General features: G+C 45.1%; 1 protein-coding gene across 1 annotated transcript; it reads left to right on the forward strand.

The window, feature by feature from the left end:
• Positions 1 to 4,114: 4,114 nt before the first annotated feature.
• On the forward strand, positions 4,115 to 11,647 carry COPS8 (COP9 signalosome subunit 8). The gene is made up of 8 exons (XM_030952195.1): positions 4,115 to 4,246; positions 5,643 to 5,713; positions 6,484 to 6,532; positions 6,685 to 6,817; positions 7,651 to 7,758; positions 8,395 to 8,457; positions 9,583 to 9,624; positions 10,282 to 11,647. Exons 1-8 carry the CDS (start codon positions 4,169 to 4,171, stop codon positions 10,359 to 10,361), a joined length of 624 nt encoding a protein of 207 aa, XP_030808055.1. The 5' UTR covers positions 4,115 to 4,168; the 3' UTR covers positions 10,362 to 11,647.
• Positions 11,648 to 13,708: the final 2,061 nt, after the last annotated feature.

Here is a 13,708-nt window from a genome sequence, read left to right on the forward strand (position 1 = left end):
ACCTTTATTTTATCGAATCACAGAATTATAGGATGGTTTGGAAGGGACCTTAAAGCCCATCCAGTTCCACCCCCTGCCATGGGCAGAGACACCTTCCACTATGCCAGGTTGCTCCAAGACCATCCAAATCTGACCTTGGGCACTTCCAGGGATCCAGGGGGCAGCCACAGCTTCTCTGGGCACCCTGTGCCAGATATTTATACCACCGTGCTGGAGTATAAACCTCTAGAACTGAGACCTTGGGTGTGAGCTGAAAAATCAGGCATGAGGACAGCAGGAAAAAAAGGAAACCATAATATCCCAAATATCCCAGATAGCTTCTTGTTTATTGGAGTTGAAACCAACGCCCCTGTGGAAATGCAATAGATTTAAAAGCTTGTCTGGGGAAAAGCAATGATCATTTCCCATGAGCTGCTCATAGCTTCCTTTTGTGGGTGCAGCTCCCAAAAATGAGGCGTTTTCCCCTTTGATGTCATGGAAGGAAATAACCTTCCGTGTTTGGATCCAGCTTTTGCTCAGCTCAGCCCAGCTAATGCCAATCAGGCTGTTGAGGGAATGGGAAGGGTGTGGGGAGGTTCAGCTTGACCCTTTAGCACCGTTTGCTTTATCTTTCACATTAAATTGCTGTCCCATTGTTCCATATCGCCTCGTTGCATCTTAATTTCCCCATCACGAGTCTTTTGTTCCCCTACAAAGCTTTGGAAGCAGATGAGAAAGGGAAACCACTTGCAATCATCTTTCCAGAGGGTACCTCTGGATCACAGGCAGCAGCACATGGAAACGACTGGGAAAATGAAGCCCTGTCACGAAATCTCTGTTAATTTTTCTTGGAAATGCCTCGGTATTGCTTTGAAAGCTATTTGGGACTGTGCAGGATGGCAGAACTGGGATCCATTTCCCTCCCTGCTTTAAAATTCATGCAAGGCACAAACGAGTTGCTGAGATCTTCCTGCCATCATCACCAGGAGCTGAATAAAAATCACATTAAAGTTACTTTACACTCCTGCGGCAGCAGCAGCTGGCGGCCAGTGTCTTTAAGTGCTTTTTGAGCCCGTGGGCCAAAGAAAAATCAGGATGCTGTCAAGTCAAGGAGCCTTCCTGTTAATTTAAGGTGGTTAGCTTTGCCAGTGGGATAGATTTTCCAACGTGCTCAGCTGTTTTATGAGCCTGGCCTCTCCTTTTGGTGTCTGAATTGAGGAGAAACTCCGGAGTGAAATAAATGACCCTGTGGTTTCCTGGGATGCTGGCTCAGGCAGTCTCCATCACTGTCCAGAGGTCCTGGATGATGCCACCATGCCGAGGCCAGGCTCCAAACAACCCCAGGAACATCTTCCAAAGCTCCTGGATTTATAACAGCCCTGAAATACAACAAATCTGCTGTATTTTATCTTGGTGACCCGAAAAAGAAGGGTATTCCCTTCTGGCATGTTTCCTCCCTGAAAATGTTGCCACAGCCTTAAACAGCTTTGGAAAAGATGGGGAAAAGAGAGAGGGGAGGATGCTTGCAAAAGGGTAGGATCTGGCTAATTCCATGCCGAGGAATTGCTTCCAGAGAGGGGCTGGTGCATTTGGCAGGCTCGGCTCAGCGCAGCGGGAAGCAGCACTTCCTCCGCTGTTCCAAAAGAAAAGTGAAAAGTAAAGCGAAATATTAAAAAAAAAATTAAAAAAAAAAGCCGATTTTCCCCCAAACAGAGTCTTTCGGGTGGAAAGGACAGCGGGATGTGCGGATGTCCGGCTCCCTTGGATTTTTCGGCAGTTTCTCTTGCAGCTAGTGCCCTCTTGAGGAAACCTCTCCTCCATTCCATTTTTACAGGGCTTTTTCCCCCCACGAATGAAATGTTCTCCCTGCGGGGAGCAGGAGCACAGCCAGGGGCTGCGATTCTGCCCTGGCCCAACACAGCCAGCGGTGCCGGGGACCAGCTCATGCCTTCCCCCAGGAAGGAGGACGGCATGGGGATGTGGGATGGCATCCCCCCAGCAGACAAACCCTTCCCAACTCGACGTGTCGCCGGTGGCAATCCGGGATTGCCACGAGGGAAGGTCCCCCGCCGGCACCATCACAAGCTGCCTCCTTCCCCGCCTCCCGAAAACACCAGATAATTGGGAACGGGGGCAAAAGGTGAGGACAGTGCTCCTCTCAGATGTCCGAATGTCAAAGCACGGAGCTGGCGGCAACAAAGGGCCGTGGGGATCGATGCGGCTGGCGGGGACGGGAGCGGGATGAGAGGCTGCTTCCCGGGAAAAGCGATGCCTGAGCCGGCGGAGCAGCAGTGCCATCGCCTGGAGCCCTCCTCCAAGATGCTGTTGGCTCGGGCGAATCCCAAAAGAGAGCACAAACAAGCGTTAGTTTTGTTTTTCCACAGCCAAAACCTCTCCCACAGCACGGGAACTCCATGGCAAGTCCCAAAGGGATTGGGACTTACACCGCTCTTCCTTTTTTTCCACCCCAAAAGCGTGGGGAACACGGGAGTTTTGCAGCTCTTGAGCACGGCTTGGGAAAACTCCCTGCAGGAAGGATAAATGGTTTGGGGAATGATTTTTAGGCAGTGCTGGGGGTGGAGGGTGGTGGGAAGCGCTGGGGTCAGGCGTTGTTCAAGGAATGCGAGGCGGAGGATGATGGTGGAAAGCAAATCTGTTGTATCAGAAAGCAAAGTTTTGCATAAAATGAGCCCCTCGGGTTGGTTTTACCCTAAAAATGTGAATTTATACCTGTGGCCCCAGTAATAACACAGATTTGGAGACAATCTTGCCATTTCCCATTACTTCCTATGCCTCAAACTGGGATGCAAACACATCCAAGCCATAAATGGGGCTCCTGAGCTCAATTCTGGGGGAAGGTGGGCAGGGCTGCTGGATGGGACCTCACTGGGGATGGGAAGCCATGGAAAGGCGATGGCTGAGGGGCAGTTCCACCTCTAAAATAGCAACAGTGCTGTTAAAGTGCTGTCTTAGTATATTGTGGGCTCTTTTATAGGATATAAAATATCTGTGTTTCTATCTATCTATCTATAAGCACAGATATAGATGCATCACTGTGTTTATATTGAATATTTATTTGGTATATGTTGGAGCTGTGTCAGGGGAGGTTGAGGCTGGATGTGGGGATAAAGGGTGAGCTCTGAACAGGCTCCCCAGGGAATGGTGACATTCCCAAGGCTGCCAGGGCTTAAGGAATGTTTGGACAAGGCAAAGGTTGGGATTGCTGGGGTGTCTGTGCAGGTCCAAGGGTTGGCTTGATGATCCTTGTGGGTTAACTCAGGATATTCCATGGTCCTGTCGCCAGCAGCAAGCAGGGGGTTTTACAGGAAACAAAGATAAAGGAACCCACCTGTAAAAACTACTTCTAAACCCCACCAGGAACAGGCACAGAGCTGGAAATGACCTCACTGGGGATGGGTAACCATGGAAAGGCAATGACCAAGGGGTAGTGCCACCTCTAAAATAGCACCAGCGCAGTTAAAATGCTGTTTCAACGTATTGTGGGCTCTTTTATAGGATATAAAATATCCGTGCTTGCTGCCAGGGCCTAAGGAATGTTTGGACAAGGCAAAGGCTGGGATTGCTGGGGTGTCTGTGCAGGTCCAGGGGTTGGCTTGATGATCCTTGTGGGTTAACTCAGGATATTCCATGGTCCTGTCGCCAGCAGCAAGCAGGGGGTTTTACAGGAAACAAAGATAAAGGAACCCACCTGTAAAAACTATTTCTAAACCCCGCCAGAAACAGGTACAGAGCTGGAAAAGCAATTGCTATCCCTTGAGAACAGTCCTTACGAACGTGTAATGTGCAATAAGGGATGGAGGGCGCCCGTCTCACGCATCCCATGACAAACACGGACAGAAAACCAGAAGTGAAGAAGAAAGCCAGAAAAACAGAAAGCATAGCACGAAAAACACACTCATCTCTTTTTATGACGCGGAAACTTGACTTATTACTCAGAAAACAAAGCGATTTTTAACCACCGCCACCCTTGAGCGCCGCCCACCGCCCTCAACCCCTCACGGGCCGTGGCCACGCCCCAGGGTCAGGCCACGCCCCTCCGATCAAGCCACGCCCCCTCCCCGCGGTCCTCCAGGAGCACAAAGAGGCGGGCGGAAGGTGCTGAGGGCACGGCGGAAGTGACGTCAGGGCGTGGGCGCCTGCAGCGGGCGGGCGGCGCCGTGAGGGGAAGATGCCGGTGGCGGTGATGGCCGAGAGCTCCGGGAGCTTCAGGCGGCTCCTGGAGCAGTGCGAGACGCAGGAGCTGGAGGTGCCGCGGGGCAGGGTGGGGTCTGGGTCTGTCTGTGTGTGTGTGTGTCGGTGCGTGGGCCTGTGTGTGAGCGGGGGAGGCCGCAGTGTTTGAACTGGCCCCGCAGAAAGTCGCAGGCTGCAGAGAAATGGGTGTTTCTCTGTAATTATTCGCGTCGTTTCGGAGGGGGTATGAGGGAGGGGGAGTTTGTAGGTTTCAGTTCTTCTCGTGGCTGAGAAAAGGAAAATATTGCTCAGGGAATTACCCTCAGACCGAGTTTTACTGTGGCAGCTTTCACTGGAAGCTCCCTCCGTGCTGCTTTACGTTCTCCTGGCCCTTGATAAAAAGCCTGAAAATTGGAAATCTCTCAAAATTGTACAGCTTTTTTTTTTATCGCTCGTTTATTTCCTCCTTGTGAGCTCTGCTCAGGTGTGGCAGGGGCCAAAGCTTAGCTTGAGGTGTTTGGGAGGGGCAGAGAGGCTTTGCTGTGGTGGAGTGGCCTGAGCTGACGGTAAACAAAGTCGGGGTTAATTAATAGGGGTAAATTAATAGGGGTTAATTTGATTTCACTTTCAAAAGCTGTAACTCTTGTGAGCATAGGAAGGTGGAAGATCTAGGCTTATTTATTCCCCCCTCCCCCCAAAAAAAAAATTGTACAGGTCTGTTATGTGATGTGAAAAATAAATAAAAATAAAAAAATCAGTCGTCTTGGAGTGTTCAGTTTACATACACCTTGGCTTCCTGCTGCGTTTTGTATCACACCCCTCTTTAAAATCTGCAGCCCTGTGATGCGTTTGAAAAATGCCAATTGCTTGTTTTTAAGTTTAATAGTAATAAAATGGTTTAAAAAATTAGTAACACAATTAGAGTAATAACAATTTGGACAAATTGAATTAGGACAATATGAGGCAATAAAGACAAAGAGTTACAGATGGTCTGGGTACCTTTTTTCTGGGCACCATGTGCCTGAAAAAGGACACCTGTTAACAGAGGATTAACCTTAAAAACAATAACCTGTTGCATATTCATACACCTCATACATGATGCAGAAATTCCATTCAAACACAGGATTCTGTCTGGTCAGTGTCAACTTCTTCCTCCAAATCCTAACAGCGCCTTTGAGGTGGGAAGAAGTTCATTTCTTCTGATAATGTGGCAATAAATTCTTTTTCTTTGAAAGATTCAGGTGTCCTGTGGCTGCTATCTCGCTGCGAGTCCTTTCTTTTGAACAAAGCATCTTACAAAGCATAGTTTCTATTTTAACAATTTTTATAACCTAAAACTATATTTAACACACTGCTTAAGAGAATTAATATGGCATCACTTTCGAACACAACACATATAACATTCATTTTAATATTTGCCAAAAGCCAATCATAAAATACATGCATTTTTGACAATGTGTGTTTGTTTTCAGGCCCCTGGAGGGATTGCCACACCCCTGGTTTATGGCCAGCTGCTGGCTCTGTACCTGCTGCACAATGACATGTAAGTGCCTTGTCCCAGCCTGGGACACTGGCTTTGTCACCAGCACACTGGGAAGGGGCTCTGTGATTAATAAAAATGCTGGTTTTGCAAAGAAACAATGACAATGCTCCTGGGGATCCAGTCTCTTTCACCCCTTTGATCTGACAGGAAAGCTGTTCTCCTTTCCTGTGGGGAAATTTGGGAATAAAGTTCCTTTAATGGTGAAATTGGCTCCTCTGGGATGTGTTGAACATTTCAGGGTTTTGTTTTGTAGCCGTTCAGGGCTGGGTTTGTTTTGGGTTGGATCTGGGGGTGTTTTGTATTTGTTTGTTTTGGTTTTGTTTTGGGTTGGATTTGTTCCTTCTGTGTAAACTCCAGCAGGACAACTCTGCACCATCCCTGTTAAAAATGAGGGATGGTGTTGGCCTGAAGGAGCTGAATCTGCAGGAATTCCTGGGAATTTGGTCTGGGGGGATTATTCCATGTCCCTGCGTGTACTTAATGCACTGAACTTGAGGTTTTAGGGAGAAGTTGCTTTCCCAGAGTGGTGTTAAATGAGGTAATTAATGAACTTTAATGAATGAATTAATGGTTGTGTTACAGCAGTCCAGTGTTGCCTGCTGGAGGGCAGCTCTGCTTTCCCACCTCAGTATCCAATATTCCTTCCTGGAAATGATATTTCTAAAGCACTGAGAGCATTCATCGCAGCATCTGGACAAACCTTGTGGTGTCTCTTTGCAGCATTTGGTGACTGAGAAGTGTTTTTAACAATTTTATTTATTTACTTTTAGGAATAACGCACGTTATCTCTGGAAAAGAATCCCTCCTGCTATCAAATCTGTAAGTACTGGGCCAGATTGACCTCAGAAACTTGCTGGTTTTGTTGCACAGCAATGTTCTCTGAAAACCTGGGGGTGGAAATGGGTTTGTGCATAAGGATTTTCTTCTGGATTAACACTGGGTTTGGGGTTTTTTTCCTTTGGTCACAACAGGCAAATGCTGAACTCGGTGCAGTTTGGTCAGTGGGACAAAGAATCTGGCAGAGGGACTTCCCAGGGATCTACACAGCAATCAGTGCACATCAGTGGTCTGAGACCATCCAGCCAATCATGGAAGCACTCAGAGGTACAGGCTGAGCTCCTGTGGGGAGCAGGGAACTGCCTGGAATCATTTGTGTCTGATCCAACAGGAACAAATTGTTCATTGTGAAAAATCAGGACAGCTGCTGACAAGGTTTTGTAGGTTTTAATAAAAGGATTCCAGGTGTTGGGTGTAAATTAAAAGCTCTACAAAACCTTGCAGAAACAACTAAAGTGGTCTTAGTAGGATTTTGTTTCTGTGTATTCTTTGACGCTGAATTTTCATAAACCATGTGGTTTATTCTGTAAGAGCAAAACAGACCATGAATCACCCAGTTTTATCAGAATCACCCAGTTTTATCAGACTTCTAACCAGACAACTCGGCTTGGCATTTCAGCACCTAGTAGGACTTCCAAGGTGTTTTTTCTGTGAAATGTTTTCCATCCTGTGTAATGCTAACATGCAGACTCTTGCTCCTAGAGGGCAGTGCAGACTGCTGAAAAGAGGTGTTCTGCAAAACAAGTTCTCTGTAGCTTGAGAAACAGCTGCTTATTAGATGGCACTAATTATTAACTAATTTGCTGGCCCATTGCCCACAGAGAATCAGCTGCAGAGTTCCCTGTGCTGGTGCTGGAGCCCAGGATGCTGCAGGCTGCACTTGGAGGCTCAGTGCAGGCCCTGAGGGGGTTTGTCCTGGCAGAGAACAAGCTGTTGTGTCTTGCTGCTGATTGTGAGCTGTGGGAGGGGAGGGCGAGCTCCTGAAGTGCTCCTTTGAAGGCTGGTAGTGATTTGCCAAAGGTGGTGGAATTGAGGAAATGTTCTCATGTGTCCCAGCTCTGGAGATGAGTCCCTTGTGTCCTGTGTTCCTCTCTCCCTAGATGCAACCAGGAGACGAGCCTTTGGACTGGTTTCCCAGGCTTACACATCCATAGTTGCAGATGATTTTGCAGCCTTTGTTGGCCTCCCTGTAGAAGAAGCTGTGAAAGGTACTTGGCATCATTCCCTGAGTCATTTTTATACTGATGATCGTGGCACTCACATTCTCTGATAAAATCCCTTCACCCGGGATTTCTCTCCTGGGAAGCTGAGGAGCCTCAGAGAAAAAGAAAACAATTCTTATCTCATTTGCTTCTCCTGTGTGGTGCTCATGTGGAATGTGTTTGGGGATTGTTTACCCACAGGTGATTGTTCCATTGGATTCTGCTGGGAGTTGTTTTGGGTCTTTGGCCAATCAGGGCCAAGCTGTGTGGGGACTCACAAGTTTTCATTATCTTTTTAGCATTCAGTTAGTACCCTTTCTGTATTCTTTAGTATAGTATTCTTTACTATAATATAGGATACTAAAGTAATAAATTAGCCTTCTGAGAACATGGAGTCAGATTTATCATTTCCTCCCCTGGTCAGGGTTGCCAGCATTTACAGTAGATGATGAGCTCAGAGAGCTCTAAGTGATGATTAATAAAAATGTATCTACAAATTCTGAGCTTGTTAAGTGACTGGGCAGTGATTAGAGAAAAAAAAATCTTGGTTCTGGATAATGGTTTGATTTTTTTTTTTTAATTATTTCCTGTTAGTTATCACTCTTTATTCTCCCCTTCTGTATCTTCCAAATGCCTTTCCAGGTGTGCTAGATCAGGGCTGGCAAGCAGACTTCGCAACTCGCATGGTGATGCCTAAAAAGCCAGGTAGGTGGAGCTGTTACTTCATGAAACATTCAGCATTTTCTAGGAATTAGCTGTGAAGTTTTTAATTACAGCTTTGCATAGGATTCTCTTAGATCCTTTTTGGACACTCATGCTGCTCATAAACACGGGACAGGTGTAAAACGTGAGGAAGTACAAAGTGCTGGGGTTGGTTTGGACTTTCAACAAGTAGTTTGGATTAAGCTAAGTCCTCACATGAACTTGTTTAAACAAAAGCAGACAGGTTGTGCTGTGATTGCTCCCTCTCCTCCTGCTGGCTGGCTCTGCCTCTGTGCAACATAAACTGGATGACCTCAAATGGTCTTAACCTAATAAAGATGAGTGAAAAATAGACCATCTTGAACCTGAGATTTTTTTTTTCCTTCAGGAGAATTAGAACTTCTTTAGGCAGGGATTTAGTGAATCTTTGTGTTCTGAGGAGCTCCAGTTGTTGATACAATTTCCTTTGATTTAAAATCTACATCTTCTCTTTTCTTCACTTTCATGGTGTTGGTTATAGAATGTCTGTTCCTTCAAAGCTTAGTCTGCACAAATACTTGGCTTCTTTTTTTCCTTTTTTCTATATCTGGCTGTGGCAAAAATAAATAATAAGATGTAAAAGCAGGATGAAACAACTGTTCTTAAACTGCTCTGTGCAGCTCTGGCAGAAGGAACTAAATTACAGCATATCCAAAAGGGCAGGACCTGTTAGACTAAGAAATGACACTGCTTGTATGGGCAGAGTTTTTGGGATTTCAGAGCCCATAATAAACAGGTGCCAGGTGTTGAAATTTACCCCTAAGGGGCACAAAGCCAACCAAAGCCCTGAGATTTTATATACGAGCAGGTGGGGCTTTTATGAACTGGCTGCCAAATATGCAGAGCTTAAAAAAACTGGGAATTACTTACATGTGGTTTTTATTCCAAAAGTGAGTGCAAGAACTGCTATTGAGGCAAAAGAAAGAGGCTCTTTTGAAATGGCTAATCCTTGGGTATTCTTCTTTTTAGTTATAAAGTCTTGTGTGATGAATAAACAGGTTTAATTTTAATTAGCTTTTGATCCATGTTTTGTTGCATTGAACTGTTTAAAACTGTTCCACTGGGCTAATTTTGTATGTTTTTCTCCAGGTGTGCTGGAAGCTTCCTTTAACAGATTTATTCCTTCATCAGGTATTTTTGTTTGTATATCATGGGTTTAGCTAAACCTGCATAAACAGTGTCAGCACTGAGTGGGAATTGAGTCCTAGAGAGGTGAATGTTCTCACTGCCCCCCCCAAAATAGAAAACAACAGCCCATCACCAACAGGTGCTATTAAATGTGCTTTTCCCTCTGTTTTCTCACTCCCACATGTTTTAAGCAGTGCCTGAAATTCCTGAGGTTTCCACTTCCACAGCAGAGCTCCTGTGTGTTCTGCTGGTCTGGTCACCCACCAGATCTGTCTCTTTGGAGTCTCCAGGATGGCAGCTTGCAGGGAAAGGAGCAACCAGAGAGCTCCAGGAGCTTCCTTCTCAGGGCAGAATACTATCAGCCCTCATTACTCAGACTGCAGTGTGTGCAGAGAAATTCTCAGAAATTCTGGAGGCTGCTCACAGGTGGAACTTGTTGCAGCAGTTTTTGTGGTTAGGAACTCCCGGACCACTGAATGGTGCAGATAACAGGGATCAGGTCAGCTGGAGCTGTGCAGGGAGGAATACATTTAAGATCTGTCCCCAGAAGGCTGTTGAAAGTCAGATGCATTTAATTTGTTTTCCCTTACTGTTGATGGTGCTGCTGGTGGATTTGCTTTCTAAATTTCATTAATGATCTATTTGTTTTATCTTTTGTAGAACCTGCTCCGGTCCCACCAATTCCCAATGAACAGCAGTTGGCCAGATTGACTGACTATGTGGCTTTCCTGGAAAACTGATCACTCTGCTCCTGTGTTCAGAACAACTTGGGAATCCTGTGTACTGACAGTTTTAGATCTAAGATTTATTTTATTCTGTTTTATTCTGTTAAATGTTGCAGCGTCCCCCACTCAGAAGTGTGAAGTATCCAGTGTATGTCAGCCCCACTCCTGTTTTGCCAAAGCCCAGCTAGCAGTGAAACAATCCTTTAACTCCTGCAATATTTATACAGTAGGTACACAGCAGTATTACATTGTACTTTTTTTAATTGACTCAAAGCAGAACCTTTTTCATGTGTGTTAGAAATGGAGAAGAAACAATTCTCTGCTGAGTACTGCAGTGCTTATCACAGATCTGTTGCATGTTGAACTAAAGGACAGAGAGTGGAAGACTGCCCAGCCTGTATGTACAAAGAAAAAAATATTTTGATGAAAGTGGAAGAAAACGATTTTGCAGTAACTCTCTTGCAAATATTTTTGTGGCATATTTATAATTGATTTTTTTTCTTGTTCTTTCTAGATTGTTAAATCTTCTTGTTCTGATGTGAGAAATTTCGCATCAAGCATATTTTTACAGCAGAATAATTGTTTAACAAAGACAAATCTACACTTTGAGGAAGTATTTTGACTTTTGGAAGGTTTTACTTGGGTGACGTAGGACACCAGATGTTTTCCTGGGTAACCCTACACCTTGAGACCTGTCATGTCTTGCTCCCTTTCAGTACACTGGGCCAGGATCTGCAAGAAATAACATTTCTTACCTGTCTTTAGGCTTTCTGGGTTACTTTTGCAGTGATTGGAGAGGAGTTTCAAGGTTGGAGTAGGAGCAGAGCCCAGCTGGGAGGGGGGTGATGCACTGTGCTGCAGTGTCAGTTTGAAGAGCAATTCTCTCTGTCAGAGCAGTGCTCTGTTAATCTTGGAGCTGAGAGTGGGTTTTGGCAGCAAACATGAATTCTCTTGCCATTTGTGTTACATTGGTGAAAAGGCTATGGAGAAAGAGTGGTGCTTTAAAGGGCAGTGCATGTCTCCATTTACTTCTCCCCCCTTTTCTGAAATCCTCTCCAGAGGTCCTATGGAAGCTGGCAAGTGTGCCCTTGTGTTGTGATTGTTTTTCCAGTGTGCACTGCCTACTGTACATTCTCTTGGTGAGGGGTTGTTAGCAGGGAGGAATTACAAACTGTGCTCTTGCTGTCTTGAGAGCTCCCTTGATATGTAAACACTTTCTCAAAATTATTTATTTGAAACCCACCTAAGACTTGGATTGCTAAATTTTCCTTCAGTGATATTAAAGAATATGTTTACACTGACCTTGTGCACTTGAGTTTTTAAATTTTCTGCAGAATAAAGGTCTGGTTTGGGGAGCTTTCTAATGAATTCTTACTGGCCTGATTTGGAGAGGGCTAGTTAAAGGTTACTGCAATATATTATGCCTTGACAGCTTCATGTGCAGCAACTGTATGGTGGTGTATTAAAAAACACTGGCACCCCTCAGATGTCTTAAAGTATTCCTTGGTGTAAAGTGTTTGAACAGCTGAGTGAAAATTTCCCTTCTGTGTTTGTATTGAACATGTCTGCACTTGTTGGTAGCACACAACCCTGCCGGAGGAAATGAAACTTAGACATAATTGAAGGATTGTTAGATACTCAATGAATGGTAATAGGAGAGGAGCAATCTGGACACTGGCAGTCTGTGTCTGTTTCAAATCTAGTATCAAATCTATGTCAAATACAGTGACTTTGACCCTGTCCTGTTCTGACAAGTTGGTAACTGTGATTTCTGGTCTGCTGTAAATTCTAAGCTGTCTTTTAGCTTTGGGTGAGGCATTACCTCATAACTTGCCTTGAGTACTGTGTTCCCAGGCACATTTTTTGCCTTGTGCTACTTTGGAATCCAAGCTATTTCACCTGGCTCCTTGCCCTTATCCTGGTTTTTGTTCACAAATACCTTACTTCAGATGAGCAGCTTTGTGCTTCCCTGTCCAGAGCCCTACCTTGGGAAACACTGTGTGAAATATTTCCTAAAGTGACATCTTCAGGCATTTGAATCCTCACCTGGCCTGCACTAATAGGAAGTGCACTTCCTATTCTGCTATACTGCTCTTCTACACTCAGAGGAAGTATTTTTGTGCTTGTATTTGCTGTTTAATTGAGGCAATTGGTGTGGGTTTTGGAGTTCTTCCAAGTACAGTGCTGAGTGGGAGGACCTTTGAGTTAAGAAACCATTAGGAATTCAGTTGGGAGCAGAGGTTTGTGAAGGATTTGGAAGAAAGGAAAACTCAATTTCATTTTGAGTTTTCCATTTCATCTGCATCCCACACGTAATGGAACACAGTTTGTTGGCATTTTATTATCCTCTCCTATATGGGTCAGCAATGCTCATTTACTCACAGTTCCAGTCTTTGTAAGGAAAGCTCCTTGAGCTCCAAGGTGGTTAAACCAGGAGAAACAGGGTGGGGAAGCAGAAGAGCTGAGTATCCCTCCCTGCTGAAGATCCACAGGGAAACTTGTGGACTTTAATAAGAAATCCTGACAGACCTTCCAGTATTTCATTGGAGCTGCCAGTAATGCAGTAAAGAAAATGAAAGCAGAATGTGCATGTACAAGAGAAGTCTCAGAGGCTTTGCAGGAGAGCAGTCTGGATGTGCTCCAAGTCTGTGTTTCAGCCTGGGCTATGCACAAGTAGGGGACATCTAGAAGGAGTTCTTGGATGAGTGGTTGGTTCTCCCTGCGTCCTACCCTGCAGGAGTTGGCTGGACTGTGTCCCAGACACCATGCTATGTGTTCTTCTCCTAGGAAGGACTCTCTGGGCTGGCTGCTGTGGCAAAAAAAGCCAAACGATCCCAATAGACAAGCTTTTCTGTTTAGTGTCAAACAAATTTTTGTAACTGACTCTCAACGGACCATGTGAAGGCGAATGAGTTGCTGTTCGGAGATGGGAAGTAGATTTCCAAATATTTTACCTTCTCGGGTCATGCCAATTGACTTGGGAAGTTTGTAACTTTATTTGTGTTTGTAACTACTTATGTTGAGCAAAGGGAAGTAATGTGCATTCCTGCTTTCCTGAATTTAGGGTTATTAAATGCCAGATTCTTCTGTGCCTTCACAGCAAAGAACCTTGGGTTTGGAATGGCCAGGCAGTCTGGCACAACTGGGTATAAATAAAGTCAGAGAGTAGGTTAAGTTTAGGAATCAAGAATGCTCCAAAGCAGGAAATGTGGATATTTCTCTCTTGAATGTGCTCTCATGTAACCAAAGTACAGGACTGGGAAGGAAGGGAGGTTTTTAGCAGTAGGAACCCAATTTGGTTCTGCCATGCGAGTCTTTTGTTACACAAGGATAAATAATAGAAACAAACAGTGCTGAACCGT

Source organism: Camarhynchus parvulus, chromosome 7 (assembly GCF_901933205.1).
Source record: "Camarhynchus parvulus chromosome 7, STF_HiC, whole genome shotgun sequence".
NCBI lineage: Eukaryota > Metazoa > Chordata > Aves > Passeriformes > Thraupidae > Camarhynchus > Camarhynchus parvulus.